Raw genomic sequence first — 27745 nt, 5'->3', positions numbered from 1 at the left:
TAAATCCGTCGCGTGCTGAAGAAGTGAATTATTTCCATATTCACTCCACGTGTGCAAGTTTTTAAACTCAAATGCTCTCAAATATTTACTTTATTCTCTCCTCCCTTACGTCAATTGCCCAACATTTTTGCGCCCTTCAGTCTCTCCTTCTCCCCCATATGTGTGGTTTTGGCAAAAATTGTGTGATTTATTTTGAAGTTGATAAAGTTGTAAAGTTGAGTGCAGTATATCATTGAATTTTCGCAATTTTTCATGTTATGTCTGCCAGTCGACGTGGATTTCTTCTCATGGTTTTGGGGGTAGTGAATAAAAAAGTACTTTAGAGGGAAATAAAAGGGAAAGTCTTGCACGAGTTTGCCTTTTTTCCACTCTTTGTCTTCACTTTTTGGCTCTTTTGGCTATATTTGTGGGTGGATCGCTTTGAATAAGTAATATTTGTGGCGCAGAGAGAGTTAAGAAGGACTTATTCGGGACTTTGTGGAGGCTTCTGACATGGCAGAGTGCTGAGAGTCTATCTCGTCACTTCGATCTCTCAGGATGCGAACGTTGCTCTGGCAGGCGGCGACGAATTTGAACTCCGACAGGAACTCCGTCTTCAGCGATACTTTCTTCCGGTTCGCTCGCTTCCTGATCACATACAGCCACTCGCAGCAGCCGAAGAAAATGCCAAAGGCGCCTCCGCAGACCAGAACCGCGAACACTCCGCCGACATTGGCCATGTCCAGACGCTCAGCGCCATCATTGGATTTATCGGTCTGGAAAATACGAGCAGAGAGTCACTTTCCCGTGGATTACAGTGTGTGACTTCGTGGACTTACACCACAAGCGCCTCCGCCGCGTTTCTCTTCCCACCACTTTGTCTTGAGAGCACTGAGTCTTCCCGTCTCTTGCAGCTGAAGAACAGCTTCGCTCAGGGCGCTTCGGTACGCGGAATCTGGTCAAGAGTTTACTGAAATTTACAGCCTTCGTGAATATGGTTGATATACTCACTTTTCCGCATTGCTATTCCGTATCCTTTGTCGTCCAGCAGTCCTCCGATCTTGGCCACATTGCACTCGCGCTCCGTGATGTACTCAATTGAGGTGGATTCCATGAGGAAGGCGTAATTCTCTGACTTGACGCGCGCCAATCCCTCGGGATTCGATGCTGTCAGCATTTCTGGGTGATCTGACATGTATTTGTACATCTCCTGGTATATCGGATACTCGGCATCCCTGAAGAAGGTCAATGTCGTGCCGCTCCTCTTGGCGCCGTATCTGATGGCACCCTTCATGTTGGCCAGATCCTCGGCATTGTTGATGGGCGAATGGACGGATTCGACTGTGAGGAAGGCGGCCAAATTGGCTGTGTACGAGGACACCATGATTAATGTGAAGAAGGACCAAATGGAGGCAACGGCGCGTGCAGATGGAGCTCTTGGGGGGAGAGAATTAAGTGCGATTGAGTTAATTTATTCACCCAGACAATCCCTCAAGAGTGACGGTGCGTGAAAAAAGTTCATCTTCAGTGCGTTCAGTGCAAAGTTTGCAGGATTTTTCACTGGTCCATTGAATGCTAATTGAATTTTGGGGGATTTTTACTCACTTGGGCGCCACGTCGCTTCCCTGCTGCAGCAGAACGCCAATCGTGCCCCACAGGCAGTTTCCGAAGTGCAGCTGATTGACCAGGACGCGAGGCTCTTCGATGCAGGGAAAGGGATTGTCCCACTCACCAGGGGATATTCTGCCCAGGATGAAGAGGCAGAGAGAGACGCCCAGATAAGCCATTCCCAGATATCCCCACACTTCCTTGCTGAAGGGACTCATGAAGGAGAAGAGCGACGGCGGCTCCTTCGTGGGCTTCTTGTACAGGATGGAGATGCCGAGATTCATGAATGGCATGGTGAAGTCAACGGCACTCTCGCGATCTGAGTTGATAGTCAAGTCTGTGATGGCCAAATCTGCTCTGAACTCCAGCAGCTCCTTAATCATTCCATTCCACTCGCCGTTCTCGTCACTCGTGCCATAAACTCCGTCCTCTTGCAAGGTGAAAGTGTAGTTGAAGCCGAGCATGAGTGAGAGCTCATGAATCAAATCAATGCCAAAGCCTTCGAATCTAGCGTTGCCCGACAATTTATGAGCGGATTCCGTCAGCATTCCGTACGGCGGACTCTGGAATTGAGGGGAGGAGTTGAAGATGAGAGAGAGAGACAAAGTTTTGGATGGGAAAACATTCCATTTTCGCGAGCGCGTCAAAAAGTTTTTCTCACGAAAAACGGGGTGGATGATGAGTGAAAATTACCAGAGCAGTTAAGACGATAAAAGTCTTATTTCGCAGTGGATTCTCATCGCTGTCTGCTGTCAGTATTTGATAGTGTCTCGTCAAATTGAGGCCCTCCGTGGAGTTCCACATGCCAATCTTGTGCAATCCCGCCGGACCCAGTTCAACGACATCGAGGAGGAAATCACTTCTGAGTCCTTTGTTGTCGAAGTGAATATCACGACTAAGTCCTCGGGCGTGACTCTGCGAGAGATGGAGAAAAATGATGGGAAAAGTCAGGGAATTTGTTTCCAATCAAGCACGACGATTGTTGCGTATTCTTCACAAACAGTTCTGATTAAGGCCTCGTTGCGACATTAATTTCATCACATTTTCCATAAGCTGGTAAAAAAAGGAAACCATTCAAAAAAGGTGTTGCAAGATTACGATTCATAACTTTTACGAGATCTAAATTCATATATTTCGTCACGTAAAGACAAAATTAGCCGAAAAATTCACGTGAAAATCAAGGGAAAATACACTTATTTATGTTTTTAGGTGATTAGGAATGATGTATTGTATTTTTCTAGCCATTTGTGCACATTTCAATACACCAGATTGAGGTTATGTGTTTCCGGACATTCTTCAACCCTTTCCAAGGTAACTAATAACTAGTTTCTCTAGAACATGGGAAGAAAAAATGGCCAGAAACTGAGATCAAGTTGATATTAAATAAATAGCCGCAATAAAATGGCGTTCTTACAGCTCAAATTCGTATTAAATAAACCCAAACTTTGCCTTGCAACGTCTTCTCGTCTGTATTTTATTCTTACTTTACACTAGCGCCGCCGGGCGGCTGGCAACATAAACTATGAAAAGCGTAAAGTTGCAACTCCAAATTAGTAGCTTTTACGAATTGAAATTCGAAATCCTTAATGTCGCAACGACTCCTAAGATTGATAAATTAAAGGAATTCTTTCACATCATATCGACTTTGCAAATTTCAATTATTGGCGTCTTTTTGCTGTCACAGAACAAATTCAAACAAGACAAAAGAGATTTATGAGCTACCGTTTTAATGAAGTTCATAATGCTGGATCCGCTGCTCCACGTCAGGTTGTCGTCGCAATTGAGTTGAGTTGGTCGCAATTGTCGACTGCCCTTTAATTGCTTGAGGGCCTCGGCATATATAATGACACTGTCAAAGACCAGGACAGTTTCGGTGCTCAAATTGTGCGCCTGGAGTCCTGTGTGAAGGGTGTTATCGAGAGTAATTTATTATTATTCATCCTCACCATTCGATATTGCTGTTTGGAATTTAATTAAATTCCCGCCATCATTCACGGATATTGTCGCAATTGCGGACTCGTGTCTCTTTGGTTAATGAATAGACTCACCCCCGCTCATCTCCTGGCCCTGGATTCGGTGCTGATGCTGCCAGTATTGTGTGATTTGCTGCACGCGCAGATCTTCGGGGTCGTAGAGGCGAATGCCGGTGATGTTGGTGCCGCTGTACTGATACGGCTCCAGGTCGAGCGTGTGCAGGTCCAGATTGGTGATGATGAACTGGTGGTAGTCCGTCATGAGGCCCACCTGTTGGGCCTGCTTCAGCACCTCGGGCAGAACCTCCACCGAGCAGTCCAGCACAATGTGGATGTCTCTGGCCAATTTCACCCTTCGCAGCACAGAGCGGTAATTGTTATTCTGCAATCCCAAGTCCAACTGTCTCACGGTGATGGTGTAACCTTTGGGGTCGTACATCTTCAGCAGGTCTGACAATCGTGGCAAATGGGCCGCTAAGAGATACACGGGGAATGTTAGTGGCAAAACTCTCTCCCTTGGCGCGTAATGGGGAAGTTTCTGATGGGGCGATAAGGAGCTCTCGAAGTCTCTTAAATTCTCAACTTTATGACGACACGATATAAACTGCAAATACCACGGACTTTAAGCAGTAAATTATAAGGGTGTGTGTGGAGAAAACTTTAAGCCGAGCGGCTAAGGAAACACCGAGCATCCAAGGGGCACAATATCTCTCCCTTGGAATACTCTTGGCTGAAAGTGAGCCTAGTTTTCTGCATGGGAATATTTAAATGATTTGGCTGCTCTTATCGGTTTTCCTTGTGCATGAAAGGGTTTTCTGCACTCGCCTGGCAATCTTCCATTGTATCTGTTTAGCATTTTACAATTTTTACACGATTTTATTGTGATTCGCAAGGAGTCGTGAGACATTGGATGCTTTGGCGAGCGGCACAAGACAAGACGAAATGCTGTGTGTGTGTGGCAAATTGAAAAGGCGGAGAAGACTGAGAGAGGCAATTCATACCATTCTCGTAGAGTATTGTGAATTCCTTCCACTCCCATGCCCGCACCATGTCGACGAAGACGCGGGCGAGCGTGTGAGGATCTGGGTGGATGTTGAGGGCGAACGGGGTGCTGGCGATGGGATCCCAACGTGCCTGAATGTGGGGCATCTCCTTGGCGTCGCAGATACTGTGGACGTGAACCGATGAATGTGGCGATTGTGGACCAATAATTCCAGCAATTCCCGTCTATGGGCGAAAGAATGGAAGTCATTGGAAAGTTGTGTCTCTTCACTGTGTTTTATATGAAATTTTCATGTCTTGTGCAATTATACAAAATATCTTCACTGTGTGTACAAGCCAGAATTGGGTGGGCGGGGAGAGATCCCTTTAATCTTTGCATCTAAATTCGCTGCTGATTGTCCTTTTTATTGTCCTCTCCCTCTCCCTCTCCGCCCGTGTCTGGCTGTGGCTTGAATGGCAGTGTCTTGGCCAAATGATTGTGCTAATGAAATCACTCTCAATGGGGGGATTTTATCGTAGTTGGGGAAGGCAGAGCGGAGGAGTTGAGCTCGCTGCCTCAAAGTGGATTTCAGTGATAGTTTGTGTGCCATGAGTAAAATGTAAATATTTACATCATTCTCTCGTTGTCTCTCACCATCGGCGCTCGCGCTGGGAGCTTCTGTATTTAAACATCATTTGATTTTATGTTTGATGCATTAGCATGAGAGACTGCTAATAGATGTTTACGACGCGATGGTAGATCGCAAGAGTCGATTGGGAGTCAATTAATGGAGATTGACATTTAAATAAACAAATCCGTTAATGCACAAGTTCTAATGAAAGACGTGCTTTTGCGGGTGATCCACTGCATTCGCAGAGTGATTTATTAGCAATTGGAGAAGGAGAAAAAAAAACCCATCAGAGCGACTATGAATGGCGAAATTGACAAAGAGAGTTCCAATTTCCTGCCACAAGTCAAAGGCAAGAGGGAAAAAAAAAGATGTATTGGAGCTGAAAAAGGAGTGTAAGTGAGCAAGTTGTTTAGCGATAGCATTGATCTGCAAGTTTAACGATGTGCTGCGAGAGTGGAGATAAAAATGAAACTTACACGAAGTGTTCGACAGACTTTCTTGGAGACCATAAATTCATTGCTGTCGAACACGCGAATTGGAACGGCTTCCAATTGTCGACTGTTTGTGGGTGCAAGAATCTCGTTATTGGCCGTTTCCACGGCGTACGTGAACGCCAGCTCGGCATCGTCCGCGGGTCCCTCGAAGATTGCACCTGACAGAGAGAGAGAGGAGAAAAAGGACACGCGAGCGTGAGAAATTGTCACACACAGAGTGGGAAATTTCGGTCGCGCGGCGCCAAAATTGATGGTCACCACACGTTTGGCCTAAATTATGCCGTGAAACAAACACGCACCCGCACAGAGGCGAAAGACTGGCAACTTTGCACTGGGTTTATTTTGGAGGCGGAGATTTTCACACTTTATTTCGGGTAACAATGTTCTACTCTTTCTCGCCACTTGACGAAAATGCGGACAGAAATTCTCCTTCTTTGCGAAGAATAATCTCTTCACTGGATTTTACTCAATTTTCGGTGAATATTTTCTTTGAAAACTCACCAAGTTTCACGGTCGGTTCGTATGCGAGGGCAAAGATGAGGAGATAATTCAATAAGAAAACACTTAGAAGCCCATTCATTATTTTCACCATAAACCATCATCCATCAACACGAGAAATGTCCTTTCTTCCCTTCACCTTCTCGATCCGATAACTCAATTATCTCGTCCTTTTTTCCATTCACTCTTCAAGGCACTTTTGCAAATATTGTCCTTCAATCCCTTTTTCTCTCTTTACCACACAAGAACACAGAAAGAAGTTCCACAGTGTTGCTCAATCGCACGATAGTTTCGAGCACGGCGATTTCTTTCACGATCCTCCGTGGCGAAAGTTCGGGTCGTGACTGAAGGAGCTGAATTGAGAGTAACTGTGTGAAAATTGAGTTTTGGCGACCCTCCTTGTGTCCCACACCTCGTCCGGTGTGTGTGTAAAGTTATAAAAATTTATTTTTAAACAAGATGCGAGGAAAATATAACACGACGAGAGAGGAAACTCCGCTGGCGAAATATCATGGGAGATCCCCAAAGAGTGAGCCACACGCTTTTCCACACATTCTTGTCCACTTCTTGAGCCCAGAAAATTGATTTAGGATGAATTTTCCAGCACTTGTTTGGCTGCTTTTTCGCACAATTTAACTCTCAAGGGTGGTTTTTGGGGGGAATTAAGGAAAAAATGGTATGTTGCGTAGATGAAAAATGTTGTTGATAATTGCTTGATGTTTCGTAAATTTTTCCACATGTTTTTCCCGCTTTTTTTGCTGCTTCATTGGTCAGTTTGTAGACAATTGATTGGGTCAAGGGGGAGATAAAATGCCATAAATCTGTACACCACTTCTAAACACTTTCAAATTTCAACATTAATTCCCAAATTTTAATGAATCTCTTAAGTTTCCATCCGATATTTCTATAAGAATCCATTTAAAAACACATTTTGGACATCTTTTCCGACCATAACCTAAAAATATAACGAAAAGATCTTCAAAAACACAAAATGATCTGGTTATGATTTGCCAATGAGCTCAAAACTGCTGATTAAGAATCAAAATTGTCCAAAACATTTTCTAAATGAACATTTTCCTAATCTCAGATGTATTTTTTAGGTTATGTTTGAGTTCAATACAATTTTCAGTATTTTTTAGTATCAAAGATTAAAAAATGCTTAATTCTGGCAAAGATTAGCAAATTTGGTGACTTAAGCATAAGAATTGTTGTGCTAGAATGTGAATTATTCACAAAATCTGTCTAAGATTCGTTACATAACCTAGAAAAAAAATGGTTTCTTCGTGCAATTCTGAAGAAATCCAAAGAATCTGGGGGATTAGTCAGCAAAAGAAGCACGCAGAAAAGGAAGATTGTGAGTTTTTGAACACTTTCACTTCTCAAGTACTTCTGCTGAGTTGTACACCACTTCTGACCGTATTATCTCCCCCTTGGATTGGGTAGAATTCCCATCTCGTGCGAAATATGTGTGAAATTGTGCCTGAAACTGAGTCATAGTAATAAGACGAGTCGAATTTTCAGAGTCATAAACACCCACAACTGCATGAGAATGTCTTGCAGTCTCGCGAGCGTGACAAATTTATTCTCATCATCATAAGTGGAGTCTCATTAGTTGCACTAAATTGTGTGTTTGGCTTCACTCTGTGGCGAGAAATATTTATATTAATACTTTTCGTTTACATTCTCGAGACTCCAATCAATTTTCTCCGTCAATTCTCCTTCTTTGGCGGATGTCCATTGGCCGCTGTCACGATCATATCCGGCACATTGGCGATATTTCTGGACGAATTCTTGCCATCAGTGGAGCGTGAGCGTGTAGATCCGCGCTCAATGTGGTCTGTGGACGCTGACAACTTGGAATTCGATGATGAACTCTTCCGATGACGAACTATTTTCGTGTTTCCGTGACACTTGCCCACAAATTTCATCTCCTCGATGAATTCCTCGCGAAAAGACACCTACAGAGTGGGTGAAAAAGATGGCCAGATAATTTCTCACCATTGGATAAGTGAATCAAATTCCGCTGATTTATCTTTCTTCCGTCACACGAGGGAGAAAAACAAGACTTTCACCCATTTATTATGGCTCATCCTGTGCGCTTTTTGCTCTGTCCCGCAAAAGCTCTGGTGACAAAATCATTCAAGAGGGCGCGGAAGGGGGTGGAAAAGGGGAGAAAAATGGAGTGCAATTTGGTTGGTTATTGAGTTGAGGAGGGTTTCTTAGTTACATATGGGCAAAAGAAGGGACTGTGAGATAGAGAAATTTCTCATATACTTACTCGATGCTGTTTTGCTCGTCTTACCATCGTGTAGAAAAATTCACAGCATCCGTAGCAGAGAGCCAAAGACGCTCCAATTAGGAGGACAAGAAAAACGCCACCGACATTGGCCATATCTAAATCCTTGGGTTTACCATCGAGGCTGCTTCTCTTCAGCGAGCGAAGTGTCCATGAAAGAGAGAGAGAGAGAGAGAAGAAGAATGGGGGGAAAAGTTTGAAGGGAGGAAAAGCTTGCAGGAATTTCGTGAAAGGGTAAAAATCTAGCAATTTTCTAAAAGCATGTGTTTAGAATATTTAACTAAGATAATCAGGCGAGGGACTTTTCTTCTCTGGAAATCACGGGAAGACACTTGTCCTCTTGATGTATTGTGACAAAAGAGAGAGAGGAGGAAGAGAAATTGGCATTCAGAGATGAGCAACGGTGGTCAAAAAAGGGGGTGGTAATGCAAAAACGTGTGGAATGGCGCGCGTCTTTGTGCATTCCAAATGTGGCACACACACGGGGAGATTGAAGTGGAATCTGCGAGGGAATGATCACGAACCTTGAGCTCTTTGGCGCGTGCTTTGATATCGAAAAGGAATTCCAACAGACTGATGACAACAGCTGCCGTTAAGCCGATGAAGAGGAGCAAAAACACACCACCCACATTTGCTATTCCCAATGCAACGGCGGCACTATCACCGCCGACGGTCTTTGCAAGACACCCAGAAATAGAGAGTTCTTGATCATGGGAAGGCCAAGGAGAAGGCGAGGCCACTTCGGTGGCTGAAGAGGCCTCGCTTTGACCTGCGTTTGTGGGAGATTCTTGGGATGGATTTCCTTACCGCACAAGCTCCTCCGCCGTGTTTCTCCTTCCACCACTTTATCTTGAACAGCGCCAGTTTTCCCGATTCTTGCAGTTGCAGAACAGCTGCGCTCAGCGTGTTGCGATACGGAGAGTCTGGAAGACACGAGAGCAATCAGAATGGAGGAATTACTGGCCCTCATGTGAAAACTCACTCTTTCTCATGGCAATCCCGTATCCCTTGTCATCCAGCAAACCATTCACCATTGTGACGTCGCAATCCCGCTCCGTGATGTACTCAATTGAGGTGGATTCCATGAGGAAGGCGTAATTCTCGTTTTTGACGCGTGACAATCCCTCTGGATTAGACGATGTCAGCATGTCTGGATTGTCGTTCATGTATTCGTACATCTTCTGGTACGTCTCGTACTCGGCATCCTTGAAGAAGTTGAAAGTGCTGCCGCCCCTCTTGGCGCCGTACTTAATCGCCCCATTGGCTCCTGCCAAATCCTCAGCACTGCCGATGGTGGGCGAGAGGGATTCGACGGTGAGGAAGGCGGCGAGATTTGCCGTGTACGACGACACCATGATGAGGGTGAAGAACCACCAGATTGACACAATTGCGCGCGTTGATGGGGTTCTGGATGGATTGCCAGTGATTAATCACACCTAAACATGGGATTAGCACGAGTTGTTCAACTCACTTTGGCGCCAATTCCGTGCCCTGTTGCAGCAGAGCTCCGATGCAGAACCACATGGCGTTGCGGAAGGTGAACTGAGTCTCGAGGAATTCCGGCTCCTCGATGCACGGATAGGGATTGTCCCACTCACCAGGCGATATTCTGCCCAGGATGAACAGACAAATTGACACTCCCATGTAGCCGAAGCCAAGGTAGATCCACACCTCGGCGCTGAAGGGACTCATGAAGGAGAAGAGCGACGGCGCGAGCTGGAATAGAGCAATGATTAAAGTGTGATTCTGCAGACAAACACTGAACAGAAGATACCTTCGTGGGCTTCTTGTACAGGATGGAAATGCCGAGATTCATGAATGGCATGGTGAAGTCAACGGCACTCTCGCGTTCAGCTGTTATTGTGAGATCTGTGATAGCGAGATCAGCTCTGTAATCCATCAATTCCTTCATCATTCCATTCCAGTTGCCATTCTCATCCATGGTTCCGTAAACTCCGTCCTCTTGCAGTGTGAAAGTGTAGTTGAAGCCGAGCATGAGTGAGAGTTCATGAATCAAATCGATGCCAAAGCCTTCGAATCTCTCATTGCCAGTTAGTGTGTTGGGTGTTAGTCTCAGCATTCCATATGGTGGACTCAGAGCGGTGATCACGATGAATGTCTTGTTCTTCAGTAAACCATCTTCCATGCCGCCGTCACCGGCAGGAGTCGCTCTAGCCGGCTGAAGTCCTTCGGAGGAGTTCCAGACAGCGACTTTCTCCAATCCAGCAGCTCCCAATTCCACAATGTCGAGAAGAAAGTCCGTTCTGTGGCCTTTGTGGTCGAATTTGATGTTCCTGGTGAGTCCTCTGGTGTTAGACTGCGAAGAAAGGGTTAAAGTAAGTGGTGAGAAACATTCTGTCTTCCTTCCTTACCGTCTTCATGTAGTTCACAATGCTGTATCCGTTGATCCAGGTGTCTCCGTCGTCACAGTTGAGCGAGACTGGCTTGAGTTGCTTGGTTCCGTGCAGCTGATTGAAGGCGTCAGCGAAGAGGAGAACACTGTCGAAGGTCAGAGCGACTTCTGTCTTGATATTCGCCGGCATCATGGAGTCCGGAAGCTCGAGATTCTCCTCTTCGTGGAGATTCTTCCAGAAATCCGTCACTTGCAGCAATCTCTGGTCTTCAGGATCAATCAATCGAATCCCCGTGATGTTCGTGTCGCTGTACTGATAAGGCTCGAGATCGATTGTGTGCAGATCCATTGATGTGATGATGTACTGATGATTCTCAGACATTATTCCCACTTGCTGCGCTTGCTTCAGCACTTCAGGGAGAATGTCAACGGAGCAGTGCAGAACGATATTCTTCTCCTCTGACAACTTAACACGCCGCAAGACGGCTCGATAGTTATCCTGAAGGCCCAAGTCGAGTTGTCGGACAGTGACGGTGTGTCCTTTGGGATCGTACAGCTTCAGGAGGTCCGCGAGAGCGACGAGATATGGCGCTAAGAGGGGAGAAATTGTTGAGTTGGACTGTGGTTGCGTGCAACTGCGCTGCAACTCACCATTTTCGTAGACAATTGTGAATGATTTCCAGTCGAAAGCGCGCACCAAATCCACGAAGACGCGGCTGAGCGTCTGGGCGTGCGGATGGATGTTGAGCGAGGGCATTCCGGCGGTGGCCACGGGTTCCCAGCGCGTCTCAATGTGGGGCATTTCCTTGGCATCGCAGATACTCTGGACGTGCACCGCCGAGACGGGAGATTGGGGGCCAATTATGGCAGCAACGCCACTCTATAGACAGAGAGAAAGAGAGAGAGTGAGAGGAGATTGTGTTGTTTTCCAGCGAGGATACTTCTCTCGTGTGTTGGCTCATGAATTATTTATCGGAATGGCATCATGCAATGGTAATGCGTAAAATCATCATCTTGTATTTCATTTCAATCTCATCACGGGGATGTTTTTTGCCACAGCGAAGGAAATTTCTTCATTTCGGTGAGATTATATGAGGATGACATGGAATGGACTGCAGAGTTAGTGATTGGAGAAGAAGAGTAATTTGCTCTGTTTGTCCACCACTGAATGCGATGTGATGGAATATAAATTTAGTAATTTTTCACCAGGCAAAACACAGAGTGTGGGCAAAGGATCTTGTGGGGTTTTTTTTCTCTCTCTGCATGACTTGATTGGGAGAGAAAATCAACATCAACAGAGAGTCAATATTGACTCATTTCCAAGTCTCAATTCAATGTGGCGGAGCAACTAGAGATGAGGCTGTGAGTGTGGCCAGAAATAATATTCATCAATTGATACAAGCACGCACTATAACGCGATTAATTAGCGGGACGATAAGTGAGTGCTTCTAAAATTAAAGCAGCTGTTCCTCTCTTTCGCTCACCTTGAGCAGGCGACAGAGCTTCTTCGACACCAAGAACTCATTGCCGAAGGGAACTTCCACTTGCAGCGCCTCCAGTTGGAATCCATTGGCAGGATCGAGGATTTCCGTGTTGGCAATGTTCACGGCATAGCCAAAGGCGAGTCGCACATCTTCCTGGTCGGTGTCAAACAGCCCGCCTTGGATTGACGGTGAGTTGTGAGAGGAGAAGAGCAAATTCAGCGAGATTTTTATGCTTGACTTTTCAAACACCTTTTTCTTCCACTCCATACCAATTCTTATCTTACTCCCAAGAGTGTGTGTGCTGAGAATGTGGAATGATGCCACTAAAAAGCAGAAAATCCTCACTGTATCCATAGATGGAGGTGGAATTTTATGGGCGCTCCGCTGGGTTCACAGTGAGACACTTGAGAGATGTAATTGATTCACTCCCATAATTTATGTTAGAACAATATTGTCTTAATTCACGACATCACAATTCGTGGCACAGCGAAAACTCTCCCTCCAGGGGGGGTTTTTTTCTCCTAAGATCGACTGCGAAAAGGGCTGATGAAAATGGCAAATGGGAAGAGTGCAAGTGGATGTTTAGATAGCTGGCAACAAACTGACTCTCGTGAATTTATTTTTAAACCCCGAATCTTCAGCAAATTAAGTGCAGAAGAGCTCGCGTTGCATTTGCACGGCACACTTGCAATGTCTCTCGTGCACATACAAACGAGATTTGTGGCACTCTAATTGGGCGGGCTTCGTCTTCGTGGATGGAGTGAAACAGTTCCAGTGAGTTTTCTTCTGTTGATGAGGATATTTAATTGAGACTTATTGCTATTACACAGTTTTTTTTTCTTCTTTGGCTTTATTTCCATGCGAAAAAGAAAGGTCTGAACAAGAGGACGCCTCATTTGCATCGCAAAGACTGCGCGTGGAGAGTGAATTTCGTCTGGTGTAAGTCAGATTGCTTGTGTATAATTTGAATATTTAACAGCCTGAGAGAAGATCCCTCGGGATCATCAGCAACTCCACGACAATGGCGCAATGCAAATGGGATTCGAGGGTGAGAGATTATACAATGAACAGTTCACCCTCTTCTGGCAAGTAGTTACAATAATTTCCAATATAATATATTTATATAAATTCCTTTGTAGTCAATTGGGGGGGTAGTTTTTTTTTATTGTAAAAAAGTACAAAAGAAAGTTCTGAGAGCTCTTTTCTTCCTTCCTTCTGTGCCAAAAGCCATTTACTTTGCGATCTGACATCTCTTAAGGAGATTTTCACAAGTAATTTCAATTTCTCATTCCTCTCTCTCGCGACCCTTATTTTCTAAATACCGAGTGCTCTCTATATAGATAAATATGCGCGTGTAAATGTGTGACTTCGAATGGTCTGCTAAGTGTTGACTGTTGAGTATTTGAGAGATTCTATTCCATCGTGGCTTTAGTGTCGAACTCGTATTGTGAATAGGGCGGTCCGAGTGGGTGAAAACGATGATTTTCCGCACTGTCCAAATCATTAACGGCGTGATTGTGGCGAATTCCGCGTGTTTTTGAGCGGCACTTAAGGGCAAAACGAAGCTCTGAGGCCATTTCCGAACACAGTGAAACCTGCAAGACACAAATTGGGGGATGCGGGAGAAGGGTGAGAGAGAGAGAAAGTGGGAAATTTGTGAGTAAAATCTAATTTGTCTTCTACGAAGCAGAGTGACTGTGATGTGTATGTATGTGTTCAATTGAAATACAATTGACACTATCTGCATGAATGATGGCAAAATGTGATAAAGGCATAAGAGAGAGAATTGAATTAAACTTGCAACATACCTCCTATTTTATTTCCAACAGAGCCAACAAGCGGGAAGCAAAAAAGATTTGCACACAATATATTTGTTTTTATGAAGAGAAAATTCGTAAAATATTGCATTTGAGATTTCCTATAAATGTTTTGCCTGAGCTTTTTTTTTCCTCCCGCGTGCCACTCTTCAGAGGCGCGCTTCGTCTCAATTTTCCAATATTCTCTATATCAACTGAATTATTGATTCCCTGAGGAAATTTCTGCATCGTTTTCACTCACACACACTCATGCACACATTTTTTTCCTCCCAGATTCGAGGCACTCAAGATGATTTGGGGAAAAAAAAGAAGGGTTTTCGAGGAGGAAGAAAATCCGCTCCGGATGGGAATTCTTGGGAAATTGCGGAGCAAAAGCGTCTCCTATTTTCGTGGAAATCAAACCTACCCCTCGACAATTTTACTTTCTTCGTCTGGTTTAATGTTCAAAATGAATTTATTGGGTGTGTGTGAAGAAGAAATGCCTGAGACGCGAGAATGAGTTGGATTTTTGAGGAACAAAACCGTGAATTGTGGAAATATAAAAACTGCATGAATAATTTAAGGGGTGTTTTTGGAGTTGGAAAAAGAATGAGTGGTACTTTTTTTCGTTTGTTGTTGCAATAAATAATTTATTGTACAACTTTTTTCTCGCATTATTGCTCATACTTTCTACAGTAAAAGTAAAATTTTGGCAGTAAATTTAACGCTTCTGGGCAATTTTTCACCAAAATAATGCCTATTTGTCAATTATACAATTTTATTTATCATTGTTCTTCGCTTTTCTCTCTGTCTTTCATCCTTTTTGTTCTTTATTCTTTTGGCAATAAGGGGAATTTGTCATCTATTCGATATTCAAAAATTCGTTGGAATGTTGATGATATATTCACATTGGTTAATTTTTTTCTTATTCCTTTTCTCTTCAGCAATTTTTGCCTCCATGAATGTTTTCTACTGACCAATCTAATAAATATCTGTCCACAAAGAGGGTAATTTTTGGGGTGAATTGTGAACAAAGGTGAAGCTATAATTAATTATGAAATGCGTAAAGTAACTTTTTGGTCCATAAATAGGTATTTATATGTATAAATTCATTTGAAACATTTTCTTTATCTAAAACCTCTTCATCTTAAACTCCGTGTCAATTGATTAATTGTTTTTCTTTTTCTTTTCTTTTTCTCCTTTTTGTGTGTATTTTGAAAATTCATGATAAAATGCCTACAATTTGTCATAAATTCCATATTGAAATTTCCTTTATATAATATAATTTCTCCTCTGAAAGATTATAATTCTTCACTATATATACAATGATTTCCTTATTAAATTAATTTAATTTAATTTAGAAATTGATTTTTTTCTAGTAAATATCTTCTTGCATTAAATTTTTCTTGTCCCTTTTTTTTTGCTTTAATTTGCAGTTTTGACTCTCATGTTCACTTCCCTTGTCCTCTGTTTTTCGTGCGCATTTTCCGCAGAGCGAATCAAAACTGCCATTCTGACTCTTTACAGCTATGTTTCATGCAATATTTGGCTTACCCTTTCCTCCACGGCCACCTTTCTGGACTTCCACACGAATTCGCACACGGCTATGACACACGCCACCCCCATTCCACCCATCAACACCACAAAAACGCCGCCGACATTGGCCAGGCCCAATTCATTGGCCGTGCTGCTCGACTTCGACTGCTCGTCCTGCGGATGGAGAGGAAAACGTGAGGTGAGCAGTGATTTTCCACGCCACATTCCCATGTTTTTACCCTGCACGATCCGCCGCCGCGCTTTTCCGTCCACCAGCGAGTCTTCAGGATGTGCAATTTGCCCTCCTCTTGCAGCTTCAGCACGGCTCCGCTGATTGCAGTGCGATAGGGTGAATCTGTGGCGGAAGAGAGAGAGATTTCGGTGTCTTATTGCGATTGTGCCTAATGTTTTCATGTAATTGACAAAGACACAGACTTAACTAATGCAAATGCAGGGAAAGAGAGCGAATGGGCTGAATTAAAGTTTCAAGACGAAGCTTTTCAAAGCAATTTGGCACTGACTTAAGATACAAGAGAACCAGAGATTGAAAGTACTTCACGACGTTTCGTGTTTGCCAATTGAATTTAATTCTTATGCAAATACAAAATGCATTTCATGCGAAATTGAGTTGTTTTAAAGTTGTGAGAAACTTCAAATGATTGCTTTTACAAGGAAATGAATTCTGAAATTCATCAATGAATTTTCATAACAATGAGTTTGACTTTATACATTTTAATCGGAAAAATTTGCGAAATGACATACTGTAAAAAGTTCCGAGAATGAGAAAATGAAGAAAAGATGAGAGAAATCAAGGGGAAGATATAATAGGAAAAGCTTCCATTTCAACAAATTGAGGCATTTTCTGCATTATTTTGCCTAGAAAAATTTATTTGATCGCTTTTTCAGGTTTTGTGATTGATTTTAAACAGATTGTGATGATAAAATAACCCTCAAAATCATAAAATTTCTATTACAGACTCCAGATTGGTTAGAAAACAGCTTTAAAGTCAACCATAACCTCAAAAATGTCTAAGAATATTCTTTTTGCTTTACTATTTCCATGGTTTGTGTTTCAAACTGACAAATTCAACCTCACTATCCAGTAGAAACATTGTAATATTTGCCATAATTACTCATTTAGAGGCTTGAAGTATTTTCTAAACCGAATTCATAACCTCACAATTTGCTCAGAATCTTTTTAAAGCATATTTTGAATAGTAAACTAAATTCTGGGACATTAAAATCAATTTTTACTGTCTGAAATCCAAGCATTTGAAGAAATTTAACTTCTTGAGAGGGAAAAATCTAGAATTAATGTCTCTAAAGAGTAAAAGATTGTGCACAGAAAGTGTGGAAATACAGCGCAAAGGCATATTATCTCCCCCTTGGGACAAATTTAAATAAATTGACGAGGAAATTCCCCCCCCCCCCCAAAAGTCATGATGGAATTGCAGAGAAAAAGCGTTATCAAATCGGGAGTCATTGCGATGGCTTCATTGTGAATGTGCGCTTGTGAAGATGGTTGGAGAAATTTTATCAATTTGCATTCACAACTTCTGCTCTGCCCGAAAAAAAAGAGTGCAATTCAACCTCAGCATGCTGGGGGGATGAAAGTCCATGAATTGAACATCAACGAGAGACTGTAATGCAAAATACTCACTCGGTGGCATTGCAATTCCGTAGCCTTTGGAATCGAGGAGACCGCCCACTTGGGTCAGCTCGCAATTCCTCTCGATGACGTACTCGATGGACGTCGATTCCATGAGGAAGGCGTAGCTGCCCTTTCCCTTCACCACGCGCTCCACGCCCTCGATGTTGCTGGTCGTGAACACGGACGGCCGCGTGGACTCCATGAAGGACCACATTCGCTGATAAGTGGAGAAATTGGAGTCCTGTTGCGGACGGGCGAGAGAATATCGAGTTAGGAAATTCAGTTATAGCGTATGTGGTTCACATTCTGAAAGCATGATTCAATTGTGACGGCCAGGGGGTGGGGAGGAGTGTGTGCAGACTCATGGATAGTCAATTTGATTTGTCTATTCTAGGTGGCAGCGGCTCAGCTTGGTGTATTTACCCGGAAGAATGCAGCTGTTGATCCACCGCCGAGTGCACCGTATTTGATTTTGGTCTGCTTGGCCAAGTCCTCGGCGTTCTCAATCGGTGAATCCATGCGTTCGACAGTGAGGAAGGCCGCCAAGTTGGCAGTGTAGGAGGAAATCATGATCTGTAAGTGAAGACATCCAATTATTCTTCCTTCTCTTCACGCCGAAAAACACTGACTTTTTGGGGGCTTTAATTTTCTCTCTGTGTGTGATTTTTTTCTCCCTCTTTCCCAAATAGTCGACATCTCCTTCTCAATCGCTTTTGCCACCCTCTCAACTCCCCATCGAGGGTTTATTTTATTTGCACCCAAATCTGAGATGTTGTAGGAAAAAAAAGGGATAGGATAAAGAGAGAGATTTCTTCCGTATTGTCTCTTCAACTCGTAAAATCTTTCCGTTGCCGTGCTTTATTTTATTTTTATTATTTTTCACAAAGGTTGGGGATTCTGTGGCGAAAGAATTTGTTGCGATACGACTTCTACTAAGCTTTTAAGAGTTTCTGATACGTGCGCTGGCGGGAAAAAAGGGCGCCAGCGAGTGTGTGTGTGTGAGGAAGTTTATCAAAATACATTGGCAGAATATATATATGTGGCGAATTCATGAAATTACATATTTGCCCGGGAAAATCGCATTATAAAGTTCTTGTTAACACACTTTGTGTGGAGAGATGAATTGAATTAAATAAAACCATATACAATTTTCCCATGAATATGCAATTTGCTCTCCACTGGGCACCATTCAAAACCCCAAATTTATTGATATTGTCGCTAATTTAATAAATTAATTTATGTGATGATGTTCTGTTAGTTTTTTCAACCAATAACAACAATAAAAAAATATATATATTGCCAATTAACTCCACGGAGAATTGTTGATTGATGCTTTTTGGCAAAAGGAGTTTTCAATTAACTCGCCGACATTTCCTCTCTGGCAAATAATGATGATATCTTTTTATCTCCTGTGAATTTCAACAATCTCGTCTTAATTGAATTTCACGGGTGCGGGGATTTTGCAAAGAATCTTGCACGCGGCGCGGCTGAATAAGATTAAACAGAGTGATTGTGGGTGATAATTGGGTGAAAAGACTTCCTCTCTATCTGCCTTTGCCAAAGGAGATAATTTTCGTGCGCGAAAATCTTTCATCCCTTTTCGCACTGGAGAGAATCTTCGGCGTGCGGTGTGAGTTTTTCTTCTTCGCGCGGTGTTTTCTCTAATGGTGGAAAATTGTTGTGTGTGTGAAATGTGTATTATTTTTAGACTAATGCACATCATTACAATAAATCATTAAATGAATTTCCTTCCATAAACACCCATTTTCATTTCCTGGGGAAATAATTTTCAATCTGCATATCTGCGTGCAGAAGAAAATAACGACCTTTTCTTCTCTTGCAATTAAATCTCAAGTGGTCCCAAGAGTTTGCGAGAGTGAAAATAACTTGGTGAAAATCTCTGTTTTGTGTGTGTGTGTGTGTTTGTGTGCTTTTGACATGAAATTTCCATTGGAGATCTTCTAATAAGAGTGTTATTAATGGTTTTTTTCTGCGGTGGGGAAAATTAATTTCACTTACCAGCGTGAAGAACCACCACATTCCGGCGACCATTCTTGTGGAAACGGCTCTGGAAGGTTTTTATTAATTTTGTGCGATGGAAGAGAAAGAAATCAATTAGTATCTTCTTCAGCGCTGGGTGGAATTTATTGGGAAAATTGGATGGTTTTTGCCAGGGTTTGGATAGTATATTTTACAAAATAAATGAGAGATTTAAGAGAAGAGAAGAGAGAGAGAGAAAATAGGAAAGGTTTTCTTGTTGAAACGTGCCTCGAGAGCGTAGGAAAATTATGGTATTGGATGGAGAGAAAGTATAATATGTTATAACATTTATCTGGCTTTACATATAGAAACACAAAATGCTTTGTATACATAAATTAGTATAATTGGTAAACCATATCAGAGCGAGTGTGTGTGTGAGACAAAAGAGGATAGCAGTTCAATCTATTCTGGATATTTACAATGCTGTGAGAGATTATAGAGACTCAATAGATGATATATATAATCTGAAACTCCGTCTACCACCACTATTTGTATGGAAATTCACACAAGTCTAGCCACTATAAATTTTCCATCTCTTGGAATGTAACATAATACACATGAGGATTGCAAAGTTTCTGCCAAAGTGAGAAAGTGTCTCTTGTGGGGAAGTATTTAGAGGTTCTGTCCTCACCACAACTGGGGATGATACATATGTAGGCGAGAGATATGGTGTGTTTAGTGAGGCACAGAGAGAGAGAGAGAGAGTGAGTGAGTGAGCCTGAGTTATGCATGAAGTGTTGGTAGCTAAAGAAAAAGTACTTACTTGGGACTTATATCAGAGCCCTGTTGCATGAGGGAACCAAAGGTAAACCAGAGGGAATTGTGGAGGGAAAATTGATTATCCAATGTGCTGGAATCACGATTGCATGGATGAGGATTTTGCCATTCTTGAGGTGAAAACCTGTATTACAAAATGTTCGGGTGAGTCTCTGTGACATGTCATTCTCAGCATTTTCACCCATGGGGCGCATAGTTCTTGTCTAGTAATCGGAAAATGTAGCTTGTTAGCACAGATTGGACATTCTTCACAGTATACAATTCCAGAGCTCTGTGACACAATAAAGCTCTGCTTCGTGGATGATTTTTCGCAATTTTTACTCGTCTCAAGTAATCATTCTGCCTCTTTCTCTTCCTTCTGGCAGTTGAAAATCTCTGACTATTCTTCGTTGGTTGCAAGTAAATTTACGTCCTGACTGCAAACTCCTCCAACTTTTCCACTTTTCCAGGGATTTTCCCGCACAAGATGCTCGCGCGAGGAACATATTCGGGAGTTCTGGGAACGACAATGCTTTTCCTCCCCCCCCCCCCCCGTGAAAAGTGGGAGTTTCTTCTTGGCAGAAAACACAGACCACGTCAGCAAAATAATGGTAAGCATACTCTTGATGAAATTACTCGGGAAAATACTTGTCATGCTTTCAAAATGTATAGCTCTGCTCTTGATTTTACACATTAGAGACACTCGAATGACTTTTGGAAGAATGCGTGCGAGAAGCAAAAGTGAATAAGTGAGAATTAGAGTTAAATGCCTCGTGCTTTTCACCTATTTTCTTACAATTTTGACTCCCTCGCAATATTACTTCTCAATTTTCATGTCACTTTGTCTGGGCGATGCTAAGTGGGCGCAAATGCCATTAGCGGAGCAATGGACTGGGGTTGGGTTGGGTGGAGCAGAAGACGGAATTCTTCTATTTGAGCGCAAGAAAAAAATCTCTCTGGAGGACCAAAAGAAATTCAGGCGAGGAAGGACATCAAAGAATTTGAAGAAAAAGGCAGAGGAAGTGAAAGTGCGGAGTTTTTTTTTCGGGGCTGTGCGGCTCTCGAAGCCATTCGAAGCACGTTTCTCAATTGAGTATTAAAAATTCTCTGTGAGTGTTGTCGGGGGATAATTTTGTGGGTGGCGTTTTTCTGGGGAATTTCGGATGGAGGTGGGGTGGGGGGAATTCGTGAATAGAGATTGTCCTTACTTGGGTAGAATCTCACATCCTTGCTGCATGAGTGATCCAATGGCAAACCACATGCAGTTCATCAGTGTGAATTGCGTTTCCATCTTTCCGGGATCACAGCTCGATGGCCATTCGTAGGGGGTGAATCTTGAATGGGGGGTGGAGGGAGGCGATGTGAGTGGGCTTTCTTAACACAACAAATGTCTGCAAGTGTCTCTCCTTTGTCCCGGCGGAGAGTATTGCGCGCGCGAGGGCGAGATGCTCGCGGGGTGCCACTTAATGGATCTCTGACCGAGTTTTATGGCGCGTAGGGTGGGAAATTAAAGGGATTATGCCCCTACATACCTGGCGAGAATGAATAACAGCACAGAGACACCGAGATAAGCTGTCGCCATGTAGATCCACACGTCCAATGAAAGGGGACTCAGGAAGGAGAACAAATTCGGTGGCTGAAAAGGTGAGAGAGAGAAAGAGGAGCAATAAAAGAAAACTTCCGAGTGGTTGAGGAATTTAATAAAGTCTCCCTCTGGATGCTGTGGTGGGAATGTCACTTGAAAAATTCAATATCACTAAGTGATTCTTAATTGCTTGAGGGTTGGGCAGATTGTTCAGGGGGGGGTTGGTTGGGGTGTAGGTTAAAGTTGAGGAAATAAAATACACACCTGCTTTACTGGCTTCCTATACAGCACGGATATTCCCAAGTTCATGAATGGCATTGTGAAATCCACAACCTGGGCAGGAGAGAGAGAGAGAGAGAGAGAGATTGAACACAAGAGGGATATTTTTCACACAATTCACCCCCAAATTGTATGGCCCTCTTTTTTGTCTGTCAGCAAACTCGTGCTATATCTTGTTGAGCATTGTCTCCCACCCACAACAGCCCCAGCAATGTACACGAGCGTGTGGGTTGGGCGCAGAGTGAGGGAAAATGCTGGAAATTCTCACCTGTTCCCGATCGAAGGTGATTGTTAAATCGGCTATAGCTAAATCTGCCCGTTGCTCCAATAATTCACGTACCATACCGTCCCACTCGCTGGTTTTCCGGTTAGACATGGTGAGACAGAGAGTGAACATTGAGCACTGGGAATTCCATTTGGGACCCCAAAGCCACTGTGTATGACTCGTAAATTTGTACTTCTCCTCACCCAGTTTCTTTGTTGTAGCTCCCATATCGTCCGTCAGGTGCGAGTCTGAGGGTGTAATTGAAACCTAGTATCTTGGAGATTTCGTGAATTAAGTCAATGGCGTATCCCTCAAATTGATCATTTCCTGTCAATTTCTCCGCCGAATCCTTCCGCATGCAGTACGGCGAACTCTGGCGAATGGAGAGAATAATAACCATCAGGATGAATGGATTTTAATGGATTTCCCATGTTTCTCTCGGGCTTAGCCTCGTTCTTCCCACATCGAAAAATCGATTTGGAGGGAGATTTTCTGCCACAATTCTGAGAAATCGTGTCACATGCACTTCTAAGGAATATTGTGGATTCAGCGGAATTCCGCATGAATACACCATCAAATGGAACAGCTAAAAACTCACGAGAATTGTCGTGACAACGAGTGTCTTGTTCTTGAGATTCTCAACGATTTCCATCTGCTGCTCGCCGTAGGTTTTCGTGAAGTTCACACCTTGCGTGGAATTCCACGTGCCGGCTTTTCGCAATCCCAGCGGTGACAATTCCACAATGTCCAGCACAAAGTCCGTGCGGAAGCCCTGATGGTCGAACTTGATGACATCCGTGAGTCCGCGGATCTCCACCTGCGGAGGTGAGTGAGAAAATCAAGATTTTATAAGATTCTTTGACGATTATGCGTGGCGATTCTGCATCACGTACAATCTTCATGTAATTTATGAGGCTGTATCCGTGCGGCCAAGTGTCGGACGCATCGCAGGACAGGGGTTGAATATCGATCTGCTGGCTGGTGTCCAGGTCATGGAGGGCCTTTGCAAACAGGTGAACAGCATCGTACATGAGGGCAGTTTCCGTTCGTATCACGGAAATGTTTGTCTGCACAATGTTGAGGGTGGAACGAGAGAGAGTGGAAAAAATGTGGAAAAAGTTTTTCAGCATAAATTTTTAATTAATCAGCCCCAGGACAAAAAATGTCCCTTTTGTGTGCGCCCATACAATAATTGTTATTTGAGCAGGCATTTTTTTTTTAATAATTACTTCCTCGTGTCGTCGCCAACGGAGAGAGGAGATTAATTAGAGGGATGCAAAATTGTAGGCTAGCTCGTCATAATTGCGTTACATTCGACTATGTGGCTTGCGATGTTGTGCAATTATGAGATAAATTGTACTGTGCAAAATTCATTTATTAAGCCACTGACTGGTAATCCACGCTGAGTCGATAAGCTCTCGTGGCATTTCACTGAGATGTGGTCAATGATTTTGTGGGAATTTCTCTGTTCAGGCAAAGTTGCTTTACGCTAATTTCATGCACTAAACACACACAGCATTTTCGGTGGTTTTATTGACTTTCGCACGATAATGCAGTGCATTTACATTATTTGTGTGGTAATTCAAGGGGCTTTGCATTTGAAATTGCAGGGCAATGAGGGCTCAATTGTATTTCAATTTCAAAGCACTTTCACTCACCATCTTGCCGAAGAACGTCTTCCGTCCGGCTTTCGTCTCGCCGTACACCCAAGTGTCGATGGTGTCTTGGACGATGGCCTTCTCTGGGTCCACGAGGCGGAAGGAGGTGATGTTCGTGCCGCCGTACTTGAACTCATCCAGATGCACCAAGTGCAGATCCAGCGAGGTGATCAGATAGCTGTGATAGTCGCTCATCATGCCGATCTGCTGCGCCTGCTTCAGCACCTCGTAGATCTTGTCTGTGCTGCAATCCAGCACGATGTGGGACTCGGCGGAGTTCTTGATCTGCTTCAGCAGCGGCCTGTAGTCGCCGGACTCGCTGAGCTGTCGCACTGTGATGGGCAACTCGTTGGGCCCGTGCGCCTTCAGCAGCTCCTGCAGTCTCACCAGGCCCTCGTTCGTCTCGTAGATGATGGTGAAGCTCTTCCAGCCCCACGCGCGCACGATGTCCACGAAGGCCTTGGACAGCATGCTGGGATGGGGATAGAGATTGACCAGGCAGCTCTCGCGGCGCAGGCGATAGTCCCAGCGCGTCTCTAGGTGTGGTATCTCCATTGTGTCGCAAATGCTCTGGATGTGACTGGCCGTGTGGGCGGATTGTGGGCCGAAGATTGCCGCCACGCCGGTTCGCAGCAAGTGGCAGACGCGCTTGGAGGCGTGGAAGCTGTCCAGGGGATTTATCTTCTCCACTTGAGCGGATAACTTGGAGCGCGGCAGAACTGTGCGATCGGAATTTATCTTCTCCACGGCATAGCGGAAGGCCACCTCTTGGGTGTCATCGCCAGGATGGAAGAGTCCGCCTGTGGAAGGGTGAGGATGATAGTCATATTTTTCCCTCACAACACTCTCATCACTTCTCCCCGGCGTGACAAGTGAGTGGATTTACGGGGAGAAGAAAAAAAGGGAATCCTTTCACACTCATACACACTCCTTCTCCCCAGGACGCAATCAATGCGAAGGAAGGCGTGAATATCGTGCGTTTTTTCCTTGCTCAACCACAAGAGCACAAAATGCCGTGTATCCTTTCGCAAGGAGTGTCTTGACGTGAGGGTTCAAAATTTCATGGTGAATCTTCTGGGACTGGTAAGCTTAGCTGGGGATTTTCTACAGAGCATTGTTGGCTCGGCAGAGGCGAACGGTGTGGATTTTCTGGACAAAGATGGTAATTAGGTAATGGATATGCTGTGTGAATATTTCATATTTCAATCTACTTAAAACTGATCGCCGTAATGAATGCGATTCCAGAGGAATTTAGCTTTTGAAGTGCATGATTAAAAACAAATTAGGTGTTAAATCATTGGAGTTGATTCAATAAATATCCTCATTATATCGTTGGAAAGTGCAATCAGATATGCAAGCATTGAATATGCTTAATATTGATACTATTATAGACTGGGAATGCTATTTGAATTATTGTAAAATACATTTATCGCAGATTTATATCTCTACTCATAAATTCGTGATTATTTACTTAACTCTCAGACTGACAGTTTTAATGATTTTCCCGTGAAAGCTAATAAGGTAAAAAGGGTCGAAAAGTTGAGTGGGAAATTGCGCTGGAAAGTTTTCGGGTTATAATTCTCATTCAACTCTCGCTTAGTTAGTCTGAAAATGTGTTTAAGACTGTGCAACATTTTGGCGTTGCAACTTGATGTGTGTAATGTATTTATGAAAGTTCGGCACAACTTCTTCCGCTCAACTCAATTATGATTTTAGCCTAATTTTCAGTGAACTGCAGAATTTTCAAACACACACACACTATTTCGCCCTTTGATCACACGAGTGTAAAATTTCGGTGAAACTTTGAAGCCCCACCGAAAAAGGGGGTTTATTATTCATTTTTCCCGCTAACTTTTTAAATTATTTGTTGTATGTGAGTGTGAATAATTTGTCATGAGGAGGGTTGGGAGAAGAAAAGGAGTGAGACTTGCTGAGGGAGAGTCAAACACACCCAATGAGTTATAATTTTTTATTATCTCTCTCTCTTTTCACGCACAATTCTTGGGCCGCTGCGAAATGTGTCTGTGGTCTGTGGGTGGATGAACACAGAGATGAACACAGAGAGAGTGGGAGATCTTGGGGTGATTTGCATAAGAAAGGGACTTGAACATCCCTCAAACCAATGGCGAAGGAATTCGCGCAGTGTGAGGAATCTTGGAATGTCGCAAAGTATTCTTGCGCGCTCTTCATGCTATATTTGTCCAGCGCGGAAGTTTGACGCTGGCAGAGTGAGTGACTCACCGATTTTGATGATATCTGGCAGACAGTGCGTGGTTTTGGGACAGAGAAGTGCACAGAACACTTGGAATATCACAAGAAATCGATGCATCTCGCACGGAATTCACTGGGAACGATGCACGGGAGTGTGTTGCGGCTCACGGGGATGCCATTTGGGGGGCGAGAGAATGGTGTGCCACTGGAGCTGGGTGACTTTTCACTGACACCGCGGACGGCCGGAGTCCGTTGTCACCATTGTGAGGCTGATATTACAACTAAAACACTCGCTGTCCGAAGATTTTTGGATGCTGCGCTTCACTCAAGCGTATATGTACACACTTCTCCATTGGAATTCGATAAAATTTTCCCCAGGATGCCAAAATCACCCCCAGCACGCTGTCTCTCTTTGTCCCTTGGCACTTAGAGGGTTCGTTGGAGAGGGATGAAGAGGCTTCTGTCGAGGGAAACGTGTGCGCTTGCGCGCAGGAGCGTCAAAACATCACCCTCTCTGCTTGTGTCCTGACGGAGAAACGGCGACCAAGATGGGGAAGGATGTGTGGCTGTGAGGGTCCCGGGAAGCTTTCAAATGCCGCTGCGTCGGGGTGGGGGTAGAGCTTTTGGCGAGCGGAGGAATTTAGTGGGATGATTTTCGCATCTTAGCAAAGACATCCCAGATGAATACAAAGCATTCACTCCTGAATCACCCTGTCGTCGCTTCTGGTTCTGGGAAATACCACTTTTGTGATGTTTCCCTGCATCCTGTGGAGGTAATTTAGCTCCCGCCCATTGTTTAATTTATCGACACAGCGTGGCAAAATTGCTTATTGTTATATTGATCAAATGCGGTGCTTTACATGATGCTGATACACAATTTTCACATTGAAATTCACCATGCTTCCTTGTACCATGAGAATCACAAGAAAGTTCCTGGGAAAAGTGATAATGAATTGACAGGGAAACAAAATTTATGGTGCATTTCTAATGCCAAGAAAAGTATTTATCACGAGATTTTGAAATGTTTTGCACAGTGAAGAGACAAAATTTTGTGCACAAGAGCAACTTTTTCCGGACTTAATTCAATCTCCTTAATTGCATTCAGTGTTAACTCTTGGAAACATTAATTTTCAGTGTTGCAAAACAGCATTTAATTAATGCTTGGGTATTTGCTTGGCGGGTTTTAGGTGTATTTTAGGGGATTTTCACCACAGTTTCAACCGTATTTTGCCAATGATCCTCGCCAAGGTAGGAAAGATTGCAGTGCATTGAAAATGCGGATGAACTTTTAATACTTTAATCTCCGGTGAAAAGAAAGGCGGACTTTTGATGAGAAAATGCCATGTGTCACGATGAGTTGGCGAATGTTATGTTGGCTGGAAAATTTCATATCACAACTGACCCACATATATATTAGCCCAGCAATATCTCATATCGTCACAGTATCGACGAGTGGGCGGGCGAATTGATCCAATAACTGGACGAGAGATGGCTTTAAAAATTGAATCCAATATCTCAGTGTGACACACATGCAGAGGAATTTCCTCGTCACTCCTCATCTGAGCTGTTTACAATCAATTTTCATTCACGAAAATACCGTGAAGCCTTCGTGCTTTGGCTCTTGTTCAAACATTCACTTTCTTCCTCGTCATCTTTTTTTCTTCTTCTTC

At 43.6% G+C, this 27745-nt stretch overlaps 2 protein-coding genes across 3 annotated transcripts; both read right to left on the bottom strand.

Annotated features, from left to right (window-relative positions):
* Window positions 1–78: 78 nt before the first annotated feature.
* Window positions 79–13053, bottom strand: LOC132262512 (uncharacterized). Its single transcript, XM_059761791.1, has 20 exons — window positions 12568–13053; window positions 12299–12474; window positions 11466–11694; window positions 10834–11405; window positions 10236–10778; window positions 9933–10177; window positions 9444–9868; window positions 9269–9384; window positions 8986–9135; window positions 7894–8123; window positions 6169–6266; window positions 5650–5825; window positions 4562–4787; window positions 3636–4034; window positions 3310–3485; window positions 2281–2502; window positions 1585–2150; window positions 991–1415; window positions 819–934; window positions 79–755 (listed from the first exon to the last, which is right to left on the bottom strand). Exons 1-20 carry the CDS (start codon window positions 12650–12652, stop codon window positions 453–455), a joined length of 5478 nt encoding a protein of 1825 aa, XP_059617774.1. The 5' UTR covers window positions 12653–13053; the 3' UTR covers window positions 79–452.
* LOC132262963 (glutamate receptor ionotropic, kainate 2) lies at window positions 13051–26393 on the bottom strand. Of its 2 annotated transcripts, none has more exons than XM_059762482.1 (15): window positions 26106–26393; window positions 23865–24664; window positions 23100–23273; window positions 22805–23023; window positions 22410–22579; window positions 22210–22297; window positions 21927–21995; window positions 21610–21713; window positions 21286–21411; window positions 19301–19349; window positions 17705–17854; window positions 17291–17522; window positions 15870–15985; window positions 14107–15804; window positions 13051–13893 (listed from the first exon to the last, which is right to left on the bottom strand). In XM_059762482.1, exons 1-14 carry the CDS (start codon window positions 26191–26193, stop codon window positions 15622–15624), a joined length of 2568 nt encoding a protein of 855 aa, XP_059618465.1. In that variant the 5' UTR covers window positions 26194–26393; the 3' UTR covers window positions 13051–13893; window positions 14107–15621. The 2 variants fall into 2 exon arrangements, with proteins under 2 accessions (XP_059618465.1, XP_059618464.1); XM_059762481.1 differs by lacking the exon at window positions 21286–21411 and adding an exon at window positions 20085–20222.
* Window positions 26394–27745: the final 1352 nt, after the last annotated feature.

This window comes from Phlebotomus argentipes, unplaced genomic scaffold (assembly GCF_947086385.1).
Source record: "Phlebotomus argentipes unplaced genomic scaffold, Phlebotomus argentipes genome assembly contig_15, whole genome shotgun sequence".
Lineage (NCBI taxonomy): Eukaryota > Metazoa > Arthropoda > Insecta > Diptera > Psychodidae > Phlebotomus > Phlebotomus argentipes.
This window is presented reverse-complemented; position numbering and strand designations above follow the sequence as displayed.

What these genes read in the sequence shown, in the direction of transcription:
- LOC132262512 (XM_059761791.1), bottom strand. Translation starts at nt 12,652, where the DNA reads ATGGATACAGTGAGGATTTTCTGCTTTTTAGTGGCATCATTCCACATT. An exon ending in GGCACGGAATTGGCGCCAAA is followed by an intron (nt 9,869 to 9,932) that starts GTGAGTTGAACA and finishes CAATCCATCCAG; the next exon opens with AACCCCATCAACGCGCGCAA. An exon ending in CACGCGCCAAAGAGCTCAAG is followed by an intron (nt 8,124 to 8,985) that starts GTTCGTGATCAT and finishes CCCACTCTGTAG; the next exon opens with GTGTCTTTTCGCGAGGAATT.
- LOC132262963 (XM_059762481.1), bottom strand. Translation starts at nt 26,193, where the DNA reads ATGCATCGATTTCTTGTGATATTCCAAGTGTTCTGTGCACTTCTCTGT. An exon ending in TCATAAATTACATGAAGATT is followed by an intron (nt 23,024 to 23,099) that starts GTACGTGATGCA and finishes TCACCTCCGCAG; the next exon opens with GTGGAGATCCGCGGACTCAC. An exon ending in TCGTTGTCACGACAATTCTC is followed by an intron (nt 22,580 to 22,804) that starts GTGAGTTTTTAG and finishes TCCATTCGCCAG; the next exon opens with AGTTCGCCGTACTGCATGCG.